We start from the raw sequence: 12,159 nt of genomic DNA, 5'->3' as shown, positions 1-12,159 counted from the left end.
TTTTTTTTTTTTTTTTGCAGTAGGTGGAAGCATCAAAAGCCACCGTGTGAGACTTAAACCCACTAAACCACCTCTTTGGAATGTAAGTGGAAGATTGCACCCGCAGATGCAACCCCATTCCAGAATTAGGAGAGACCGAAAATAGGAGCTTAATATTTGTATACAAATTCCTCTAAGCTAGGAGTGAAAACGCATGAGCGTTGAAATTAAAGGTGATGAGAAAATTCTAACAAACTAATGAGTGAAGATGACCATTAACGGTATACACGATGTAGGGGATTGTAAAATCCACGGTTGTATAACGGGATGGATTGAGGGGAACGAACCATTTCATCAAGGTAGAGAGAAAGTGCTTGAGAGGGCTTGTAAAATAGGGCTTGAAGAAACTCAGAAGGAAGATCCTCGTCATGGAGAATATTGGGGGGGAGATTGTGTCGACGAGTTAAATGTCTGCGCGCAAGTGAAAGAAGATATTCGTCAAGTCTTTCAATCTTGGCAGTGGAGTAGAGTACTCGGCAAGAGTGGTGATGTCCATTGGGTTTTCGCCTGTAGTTGATGCAGTCGCGAAGGATTTTTCTTTCGAGAATTCGGAGGCGTTCCATTTGCGCTGAGGAAATCCCAAACCAGATAGGGAACGCATACGTAAAGATGGGGCGAATGAGTTGCTTATAACATAGTACCTTGGTCTGGACGTTGAGGAGGTTGTGCCTGCGTAAGGCGTTTTTAAGTTGGAAGTGCCGGAAGGAGGCATTCTGAATGGAGTGAGAAATGTGTGGAATGAAGTTGTGTTTGGGAGAGAAAACAACTCCGAGGTATTTAAATTTGTCGACTATGGGAATAGAAGTGGAGTTGATTTGGATATTAAGGTCAGAGGAACGGAAATGTCTTGAGCGATCAGCTTGCCTACCAGTTATAGCTACTGCAGACATTTTGCTAGGGTTGAGTTTAAGCTTCCACTTGGAATAATATCTGGAGAGTACGGCAAGATGACTGTTAAGGGATACTGAGATTCGGCGCGTGGACTTGGATTTTGTATACACTAAGCAATCATCGGCATAACACAGCTGTTTAATGGGGGGAGAAGGAGAAGGGATGTCAGAGGTGTAGAAATTATAGAGAAGGGGGCCGAGCACAGAGCCTTGGGGAACTCCTGCTGCAACGGGAAAGGTGCGAGATAAGGACGACCCAACACGTACCTGAAAGGTTCGACCAGACAAGAATTGGAAGATGATGCTGCACAACGTAGACGGGAAATTGAGCTGAATTAGCTTGTGGACCAGTCCTTCAATCCAAACCGAGTCAAAGGCCTTTTCCACATCCAGACTGACCGCCACCGTGGACTGTTTATTATGAAACCCGACGCATATATCAGTATGAAAGAGTGATAGCGCATCAACAGTAGCTGTCCTCTCTCTGAATCCAAATTGGAAGTTAGGGATTATCTGATTTGCAGAACTAAAATGGATCAGTTTGTTTGCAATAAACGTTTCGTAAAGCTTACTGACTGAGCTAAGAAGGGAGATGGGTCGGTATTGATGTGGATCTTGTTTAGGCATGCCTTTCTTTTCAATGGGACACACTATGGCCTTTTTCCATGGAAGTGGAAAATGACCAATATTGTATGCATGGTTGAAAATCGTTGCGCACTTATTAAGAAACAGAGGAGAGAGTCTTCTAAGAGTGTAGTATGAGATTTTGTCCTGTCCGGCAGACTTTTTGGGCTTCTTATCCATGAGGATATTGAGAAGTCCAGTGGGAGAGAGGAAACCGTTTGGGTCAGCAAGACTCCCACAACAAGCTGGCAGTTGCTGACTGAAATGCACAATGCAGGTACTAAAACTGTTGAAGAGATGGTGAACCGAGCTGTTGGTGTCGGATGTGAAAGAGGGACAGCCGATATTGAGAGAGACTCTATGATTGCCTTCAAAGATATCGCCGAAAATGTTGGCTTTGAGGGAATCATCAGACACCAGTATGTCATTATGACGGATGCTGGGTATTGATTTATTGATTCCGCAGATTTGCTTTACTTTAGCGAAAGCATCAGATTTACACTCGATAGCGAGAATCTGGGTTTCAAAGTGATTTCGCCTGGAAGAATTGATCCTTTGTGAAATTATATTATCTAGATTTGATAGAATAGCACGAAAGATGGAAGCGTGCGCAGAGCCACGCTGCCTGTGCCGATAGGCTTTACGCCGAATCCCTTTGCGATGCCTAATTAAATTAATGGTAAGCTGATCGAGAGGGGCTTGGTAACTAGAACGAATGGGACGGAGAGGTACATGTTCCTCTGTAGTAGAAGTGAGTATTGTCTCAAGCTTACCAGCGATGTGATCAATTTCATTGGAGGTTAAATTTCTGAAAACTGGGATGTCAAGCTCATTGAGGGCCGCGTCGAGGGCAAGGTTGAAGTCAGGCCAATTTGTTGCAGAAAAGTTGAAAAAAGTACGGGGAGCTGCTCGAGAAACCAGACAGTCAAGCAGTGGTAGAAGGACGGCCTGGTGATCAGAGATGCCGTCGACAACAATAGGAACACCAAACCAGTTAGTCACTTGATTATGTACAAGGAAGAAGTCAAGGATTGAGTTAAATCGAGTTGGAAGAGTGGGAGCAAAGACGCAAATATCAGGGCCAGAGGTTGATTCAGAGAGCCAGTTGTGTAGAATGGATCCATTTAGGCAGGTGGTAGAATTGAACCAGCTGGGGTGTTTACTATTGAAGTCGCCTCCAATAATAAAAGGGTTATCTGTTAGTGAGATAAGGGACTCAATGTCAGAAGGGTCTATTCTCGGGGATATGGAGCGAGTGTGATACACACAGAAAATATCGAGATTGGTGCGGGATTGGAGTTTTAAAGTAATACCACAAGCGTGCAGGGATGAGAGAGCAGGAATGGAGATGCTCGTATAGCAGTACCTATTTTTGACAAGGATGGCCACCCCACCACTACGTTCAGTACCATCGAAGCGAATGAAGTCAAAACCGTCAAGAGTAAAGTTGTTGCGTGCGCTTAGCTTAGTTTCAGTGATGAGAACCAAGTCGGGGGAATTCCTATTAACAAAGTCTTGGAGAAAGGACCTTCTGGTAAGCGAGCGAATTGAATTCACATTAATAAGTATAATCTTTAGATTAACCATCAAGCATGAACTCAAAGACCTTCTGAAGGAGGAATCCCTTACGAGCCTCTGGGTTACTGAGATGAAGATATTCCTGTTTGATCTGGGCTGTGAATGAGAACATAGCCTTTAGATCAGGGAGAAGGGAAGAAGTAACAACAGGATGGACAGGTGTAGGGGGACTACGAGCAGGGAAAGTTTGAGTTAATTTGGGGGGAGAATTCGAGCTTGCACAAGCAACCGATGCAAATGACTTACCAGGAAGGACAAAGTTAGTGGCGAAATGAGAGATGGGAGAAGATGCCTTGGAATTGGTTTTGGTTAGACGTGCGCGTTCTGCTCGAATCTCCTTAAATTTGGAGCAGCGGAAATTCGCTGGATGTCCTGTGGCTCCGCAGTTACAGCATTTTGGCAATGTGGAGGGGTCCTGTTTGTTAGTGACGGGATCCACTGTGCGAGGGGGAATTTTACACAGTCCTTTAGCATGCGACTCCCCACATCTTACACAGCGAGATGGAAAATTGCACAGCTTAGCGGTATGGAAATACCGCTGGCAGTTGGTGCATTGAGGAATGTCATTGTTTACCTTGCGCTCAAACTTAACTATTAAGTTGAGTGAAGGTAGCCGAGTGGTGCTCAATAAGGCTGAGATGTCAGTACCGGGAGCAGGATGTAATTCAAAAATATTAGAGTTTGCATACCTGCTAGGATTTTGTTTGATGAACCGGGCTGGTGGCATGAATTTACAAACTCTGGAGAATTTGAAATGTGGAAGATCAGTGGATAGGGCAGAGCTAAGGTCGTTTGCATCATAAGATGCAGGGAACTGCTTGAGGAGGATTGGAACAATCCTGTCTTCCTTAGGGATTGGTGCAAAACTAGAGATACCCTGATCCTTGAGAATTTCATTAATTTTATAAAAAGTTTCTTTATCCTTGGCAAGGATATGGGAGCTTTGACTGTTAAGACATTTTACGTCGTAAGCAGTCGAATCGATGGAGGATTTGATGCAGCTAGTGAGCTGTTTAATATTAGCTCCACGGGTGACAATAGCCGGAGGAGACGAAGATTTGCTGACATTGCCAGGACAGTTCGCAGAGTTGGGCGAAGATATCACTGGGGCTTTTGACTGACGTCTGACAGGTTGATTGACGGCAGGTGTGGAGACCATGTGAGAGGAGTTTTGAGGCCCTGGGAGATTGCGTCCAAGTTTGGGACGTTTAGTAGGCACGGGTGTGCTTAGAGGAGCAGATGGCGATGCAATGGAATTGGATTCCAAAGGGATAACGTCACTGGAAACACTGGAGGGTGGAGAAGGGGGGTTGGTTTTCCTTCTTTTTTCTCCTGTAGCGGGGGAAGGATTGTTGATAAGGTTTTGAAGGACTGATTTTTCCTCGCTGAGTTGTTGAATAAAGAGGCCAAGTTGGTCAGACTTGGCTTTTTCTTCAATCAGACATTCCTCAAGGAAGTTGAGGCGCTTGTTGAGCTCAGAAATTTGCTCAAGGAGGGAGGCGTTCTGTTTAGTGATGACGGCAAGGGTGCTGCTAAGGGAAGAACAGTCGTCCATAGACATAAGGCATGGGTCAACAGACATATTGACGACCGATTAAAGGTATAAATAAAGGTAAAAAGATCACTAAATTTCTTAATAATAAAAGCAGTAAATAAGATTCACTGCTGAAACAAATTAAAATAAATGGACTAAATAAAAAACAAAGAGAGCAAATAAAAATAAAATGAAAGTAATAAAGAAAATGTAATAATAAAAAAAAAAAAAAAAAAAAAAAAAAAAAAAAAACCAAAGATTTAATAAAAATAAATAAAATATATGAAATTAAAATTAAAGAATTGAAACTAAAATAACAATCTATTAATTAATAAGATGAACAAGTTACCTTCGAATTGTTCACAGCTTAAAATCCAAAAAATGAAGTGACGATGGATGATTGACGACTATTTATAGAAAGCATAAGCATTTTAATAATTGTATGCTTTTGTGTCCTCTTTATCAGGTATGCACAACACCTTTTTTTTCACGGTTGGTTAATTAAGATAACCAATTTTCCTTTTTTTTTTTTAAAACACCTTTTATCTTTTATTATTTTTATTAACGTCACTTTCGATTTTTTTAAATTATTTTCTTGTACGCAGGTATACACGACACTTGCCTGAAATTTTGGGATTTAATTTTTATCGTCTCTGGCGATTTTCCTCTTCATAAACACATTTCAGGTATACACTACACTTTAATTGCAGTTGCAGTTCTTATTTCTTAAAATTATTTTTGAACGTTTCTTCCGAGAATTTGAATTTAATCTTATTTTTTAATTACACTGCACTGTAGCTATTTGCATGCGCTTAACTTTTAAGACGAACCTTTCGTGTTCGACTTCAGATACTGAATGAATGAAGTGACGACAGATGATTGACGACTATTTATAGAAAATATAAGCACTACGAAAGATATGAAAAATATTGGGTAAAACAAAACAAAACAAAAAGAATAAGCAATATGAGAAACAATGAATGTTAAAACATGTGAATAGTTGAAACAGAACATCCAGGTATGATGAGAAAATTGAGCTATTCAATTGCGCTATTTTTTAAAATACCATATTGTAACATATCTCATAAATTATGGCTCGTACAAAGCAAACTGCTCGTAAATCGACTGGTGGTAAGGCACCACGAAAACAATTGGCTACCAAAGCCGCACGTAAAAGTGCACCAGCTACTGGAGGTGTGAAAAAACCACATCGTTATCGTCCAGGAACTGTAGCTTTACGTGAAATTCGTCGCTACCAAAAGAGTACTGAGCTCTTGATTCGCAAATTGCCATTCCAGCGTTTGGTCCGTGAAATTGCACAAGATTTCAAAACTGATTTACGTTTCCAGAGTTCTGCTGTAATGGCTCTTCAAGAAGCTAGCGAAGCATACTTAGTGGGTCTTTTTGAAGATACTAACTTATGCGCAATTCATGCCAAACGCGTTACAATTATGCCAAAAGATATTCAATTGGCTAGACGTATTCGTGGAGAACGTGCTTAAGATTGGAAGCAATATAATTTTATAAATATACAAAAATCGGTCCTTTTCAGGACCAAAATTATATAAAGAAAAGAGATAAATAAAAATGACATGACTTATCCAGGGTTTGAAATTGCTTGACTATTTTCAATTGCTTATTTTTGACTATGAAAATAAAATAAGCAAAATGTAAATGTAAATGTAAATGCAACAATTATAATAGTAAGTTTATTCAAAGAAAAGAGATAATGATAAATTATATCATATAGATATAGTATAGACATAGCTATTAGAAGTAGCATAATATATATTAATATGTATATGTATCATATGTATACTATTATTAGTATCATATAGTATATCATTAGACATAGAATGTTTCACGTCATAACATTTAATTGAATCAATATGTTTTATTTTTCTTTTGCTGTAAGCAGAAAGCATCAAAAGCCATAATGTAATGTAAATAACTTGAACTTACTAAAAGAACGTTTAAGGAATGAGTTGTAAAAGAGCTCCCATGAAATTGTATGTTTTCAAATTTAAAGCACGAATGCAAATATAGAATATATCAATTTAAAAGCGATGATAGTACTAAGACTGATGATAAGGATTAACACTCGTTAATTCAAGAGTTAACTCTATTTAGCAGGTTATATTATCCATGATCAAAAAACTGTAAGATCGTCAAAACTGACAGAAATTAATTTGTTGATTGAATCATTTATTCACTAACAACCAAACGATAGCTGATAATTCATGAAGAGACTGTCAAAGTTTTTTTTTATTTTTTTTCTTCTATCAGTAGCCTCTTAAAAGAAATATCAAAAACAAAATATATATCATATTTATATTATTATTATGTTGAGGTTAATTGAGTCAGTGCACTTGAGCACTTTTACTTTCTATTAACAATAATCCTTGTCTGGATTATTGTTTATAACTTTATCAGATCTGCGTACCTCCCCGAGGAGCTTGCAACCATTCTGAGATTCAATAACGCGGTATTGGTAAGCCTGTCAGTTTTCGTAAATAATTTCAGGAATCTATACATATTTATAATATAGAGAAATTATCAACTCAATTGAATATTTTTGTGGCCCTGAAAAGGGCCTTTTGAATAAGTGGTGTTTGTTTGATATAACGCAATTTACTTGGAACTAGTATACTTAGTGACAGCTTTTGTTCCTTCACTAACTGCGTGCTTAGCCAGTTCACCGGGAAGTAAAAGACGAACAGCAGTTTGAATCTCCCGACTAGTAATGGTGGAGCGCTTATTGTAGTGTGCTAAGCGCGAAGCCTCAGCAGCAATACGTTCGAATATGTCATTCACGAAGCTGTTCATGATGCTCATGGCTTTCGATGATATACCAGTATCGGGGTGGACTTGCTTTAACACTTTATAAATGTAGATAGCATAGCTCTCCTTCCTCCTGCGCTTCTTCTTCTTATCGTTTTTGGTTATATTTTTCTGAGCCTTTCCATCTTTTTTGGCTGCTTTTCCGCTAGTTTTTGGTGGCATGATTTCTGATTTTAAATTTTAATCGTCGATTTGGTCTGTCTTTGTCTTTTGTGGTTTTTATTGGAGTTGGTTGTATAATCACCTTTACTCCCTTTTATTGACGAAATTGAGATGATTTCGCTACCATTGATGTGTGGTTATTTTATATTAAGTTTAATTGGGTCTCAGATTTGCATATCTGCTAGAGCGGATGTTATTATTTGAGGTTCTAAGATAAGCCAATGTTGGGTTGTTATGTGAATCTACTTTTAAGAATAGTTTTTGTGCTTTTTCTTTGATGAAAGAGTTTATTGGTTTGATGTTTAGTTCTTTTTCTATTGTTCTGGCCCTGATGTACCATGGTATCTTGAAAATCTTTTTAATTGATCTGTTTTGAATTGCTTGTAAATTCTTGAAATTTGTTTTGTTGGTTTTGTTGAATGCTATACTGCCATAGCTTATTATTGGTAGTATGATTTGTTTGAAAAGCATTGTTTTGTTTCTTATGTTTAGTTTCTTATTATTGTAAAGTGGTTTAAGTTGATTTATTATCGCCGCTGCTTGGGTTTTTTTATATCTAATATGAGCCTTCCAGGTTAATCTCTTGTCCAGAATTATTCCTAAGTATTTAATTTGATCAGCCCATGTCACCTCGACATCATTGACTCTGATATTTATAGGAAATTGTCGGTGTTTTCTGGTGATGAAAATTGCTTCTGTTTTCTCGTTGTTCATTTTAATTTTCCATTTGCGAAAATATTCGGATATTCTGTCGATGTGTTCTTGTATGATGTTTGTTACATAGGTAGAGTTGCGGTCTGAGAAGTATACGCAGGTGTCATCCGCGAAAAGCGCTAGCGAGGAAGGTTCATATTTTGGTATATCGGCCGTATATATATTATATAAGAGGGGAGATAGCGGAGACCCCTGTGGAACTCCAGCCTTTATGTTTCTTGAAGACGATGTTATGTTGTTGACTAGTACTTTAAATGAGCGATTTGACAAAAAGCTGCCTATAACTTTGGTAATGCTTAATGATATATTGAAATCATGCATTTTCGTAATCAATCCGTCATGCCATACTTTGTCGAACGCTTTTGCAATATCAAAGGAAACTAAACCCGTCGATTCTCTTCTGCTTAGCGCATTGTGTATATGTTGTACCATTCTGGCAAGCTGCAACTCGCATGAGTGATTTTCTTTGAAACCAAATTGTTCATTCGGGATTATGTTGTTTATTGTTACTTCAGCCTGAAGCCTGTTCTTGATAAGCCTTTCTGCTATTTTACCCAATGAAGGAAGCAGGCTTATAGGTCTCCAGTTCTGTGGGAAGGATCTGTTCTTATTTGGCTTTGGAAACATAATAATATGCGCCAATTTCCATCTCTCAGGGAAGTAGCCTGTTCTAAGTATGGCATTGTAAATTTTAGTTAGCTCCTCAATCACTTTTTCTGGCAAGTTTTGCAGGCATCTATTGTTAATATTGTCGTATCCTGGTGCTGATTTCTTTTTTAATTCAGATATTATTTGTTGAACTTCATCTACCAGGCATGGCGATACAGCTTCTGTCGTGGCTGTGTTAAGAATGCTTGCAGCTCTTCTCGCTGTCCTTTCTTCGAAATCAACGTTATCATAATCATCAGTATTATCTTGAAACTGAAGTTCTAGAGAGTCGGCAAATGCCTCAGCTTTATCTTCATTCGTGTGGTTAAGTCCATTTGCCCCGTGTATTGTTGGAATAGACACTTTGTTTTTAAGCCTGAAGTATTTGCTTAGTGACCAGAACTTCTTGCTATCATCCTCTAATTCTGTTATTAGTTCCTCCCATTTCGAATTGTTATGATGATGAATAAGTTTTCGTACTTCATTGGTAAGCTGGTTGGCCTCTCTTTTGAGAGTTGGGTCTCCTGTGGTTTGAGCCCTTTTTCTTACTCTGTTCTTGAGTCTTATCTTAGCCTTTATATCTCTTGGTAGAATGAAATAGTCGTTAGTTTTAATTGATTTGGTGGTTGTGCTGTTGTTTAGGGATTCTTGAATTTTTGAGGTTATTGCGTTGATGCTTTGGTTTATTTCCTCGGCACATGTGAGTTCCATAATTGGAGCTGCTGAGTCCATTTCAGTTTTAAAGCATTCCCAGTTTACACATTTCTTAGTAAGGGGTGGCCTTTCAATGATATAATCTTCGACCACAAACAGTACCGGTTTGTGATCTGAGTCTAGTTCGTGTAGCACTTCCACATGTACGTTGAAGTTCAGAGATTTGGATATTCCTATGTCAAGGATATGATTAGAGCGAATGCCGAAGTGCGTTGGTTCATCTGGAATGTGGAGACACATTAACTCTTCCGCTACAAACAGCTCGATTGCTCTTCCTGCTGTATTGGAGTTGTTATCGCCCCAGTTTCTATTATATGCATTCAAGTCTCCCGCTATGAACGTAGTTACATCGTTTTCTGTGAGTCCTTTGAGGTCTTCTATATAATCCCTTGCTTGAGGTGGTCTGTAAACTGAGCTTACTTTAAGATTCATATTTGATTGCGTTATTTGGATTGTTGTTGCTTCCAAGTTGATGCAATTTGACGTAGTATGATGATGGGGGATTCTGTTCTTAATCAGGATGGCTGTGCCTCCTCCTTGCCGACTGTTTCTGTCACTTCTATATGTTGTGTAGTTGGGTATTTTGCATTTCATTCCTGCTTTCAAATAAGTTTCTTGTAAAAGTAACACGTCGATTTCGTTATCGTGAAGAAATTGAGTCAATTCTCCTTTTTTGTTGTGCAGGGAATTTGCATTCCAGCTAATGATTTTTAATTTGTTTGATATAGAATCCATTATGCTGATTGCGTAAGAGAATGAGCTATATTCTTAATCATATTTTGCATCATGTTTTGCATCATGATGCTAAATTCATTTTGCATGATGGATATGAGTCTATTAAATTGTTCGCTGTGATGTGTTGTTTGCTGATTATGTTGTTGATCTTCTTTATTTGAGCTGGCCACGCTAGCGTAAGATACACCTTGGGCGACCTTGTTATTGATGATTTTGGCTTGTAGAATTGAATTTTCAATTACTTTTTTTTTAATATTGACTGGGTTTTTAGGGCAACCACCATAATTGGCCGGATGATTGCCTTTGCAGTTTGTGCATATTGGTTCGGCTTCTTTGGGTTTAATGCATTTGGAATGATGATGGTTTCCATCGCACTTGACGCATCTGGAATTCATTCTGCAATTTGTTGCGACATGCCCAAATTGCTGACAGTTGTGGCATTGAATGGGGAGGGTACTGCCTTTTTGAGCCTCGATGCAGACTTTTAGGTGACATATTGATGTAATATCATATATTGATTTATCTTCCTTTGGAAGTCTTATTTTGATGAGTTTAGGTTTAGAGTGAGCTCTTGTTTTGAGAAAGTGGCATTCGAGTACTTTGAAACCCTTAGCTGTTAAATCCTCTTTGATTTCCTCAGGATCGATACCTTCCAAACCTCTGATGACTATATTTATATTTTTCTCGCTTGGTAGGAAGTATGTATAGAATTCAGCTTTAATCTCCTCCAAATATTTGGTCATTTTACGATGATCATCTGTTGTGGAGGGAGTGATTTGAAAGCCGCTTCTTACCCGTTTAGCTTCATCAAATTTAATGTTTCTTTGATCCAGTGCCCTCATCAGTGCATTCCAAGGAATGTTTTCTTTTATTGTGATGGGTACTACTTTCTCCTTTGAATTAATATTAGTTTTATTCGCTACTTGCTGCATTTCGGCTTGTTGTTTGTTATGTTGATTAGATCTACTATTTTTATGTTGGTGAGAAGAGGATCTAAGTTCAATCTCTGAAGTTGATGTATGTTGTTCAACTTGAGCTGTTGTATCGTGCTCCACATCTTCCGTAATAGAATTTAATTTCATCAATTTTTTTGATTTAACTATAGAGAATTCTTCATTTTTTTCACTGTCTTCTACTTCAATTGAGATTTCCGCATTGATGGAGTTTTCAATAATTTTTTCCTCGGGAGGTGTATCTGAAGCAGCATTCTTCTTTCTCTTTAGTGTTTTTTTATTAAGTAATGTAGCGCTTTGGGCGCTTAGCTGGTTCTCTAATTTGGAACACCGCTCTTGAAGTGTTTGAAATTGATGGAGAAGTTTAGCATAGTTCTCTTGTAACAGCTCATTGTACTTTCTTAATTCAATGAGTTCTGCAGCGATTACTGGATTTTCAGTATATTTATCTTGAGGGCTGCTTGGAGGTACCGGAATGGCTTCAATATTTGCCATTTCTTGCATATTGAAAAAATGGTACAGTAGCTTTCAAACTGTCAGTGTACAGTTTATAAGTCACTGTACAGTTTGACAGTCACTGAACAGTTTGACAGTCACTGGAAAATCGATTTTGCACCAACAGTTTGAAAGTCACAAGTGACTCTCAAACTGTTACTTGACCAAGTGATAGTCAAACTGTAGTAAAGGTGGTATTTTATACCAAGTATTTGGAACTTGAGTGCTTGAA

At 38.4% G+C, this 12,159-nt stretch overlaps 2 protein-coding genes across 2 annotated transcripts; one reads left to right on the top strand and one right to left on the bottom strand.

Annotated features, from left to right (window-relative positions):
- Positions 1-5,673: 5,673 nt before the first annotated feature.
- Positions 5,674-6,194, top strand: LOC119683370 (histone H3). The gene has a single exon (XM_038097029.1). The coding sequence runs from the start codon at positions 5,757-5,759 to the stop codon at positions 6,165-6,167; it is 411 nt and encodes a 136-aa protein (XP_037952957.1). The 5' UTR covers positions 5,674-5,756; the 3' UTR covers positions 6,168-6,194.
- A 1,054-nt stretch (positions 6,195-7,248) lies between these two features.
- On the bottom strand, positions 7,249-7,668 carry LOC119683372 (histone H2B). Its single transcript, XM_038097031.1, has one exon. It carries the CDS (start codon positions 7,666-7,668, stop codon positions 7,297-7,299), a length of 372 nt encoding a protein of 123 aa, XP_037952959.1. The 3' UTR covers positions 7,249-7,296.
- Positions 7,669-12,159: the final 4,491 nt, after the last annotated feature.

The sequence above is a fragment of the Teleopsis dalmanni genome, chromosome 2 (genome assembly GCF_002237135.1).
Source record: "Teleopsis dalmanni isolate 2A chromosome 2, ASM223713v2, whole genome shotgun sequence".
NCBI lineage: Eukaryota > Metazoa > Arthropoda > Insecta > Diptera > Diopsidae > Teleopsis > Teleopsis dalmanni.
This window is presented reverse-complemented; position numbering and strand designations above follow the sequence as displayed.

Bases quoted from the DNA above. Each gene is read 5' to 3' on its own strand.
- LOC119683370 (XM_038097029.1), top strand. From the start codon at position 5,757: ATGGCTCGTACAAAGCAAACTGCTCGTAAATCGACTGGTGGTAAGGCA.
- LOC119683372 (XM_038097031.1), bottom strand. From the start codon at position 7,668: ATGCCACCAAAAACTAGCGGAAAAGCAGCCAAAAAAGATGGAAAGGCT.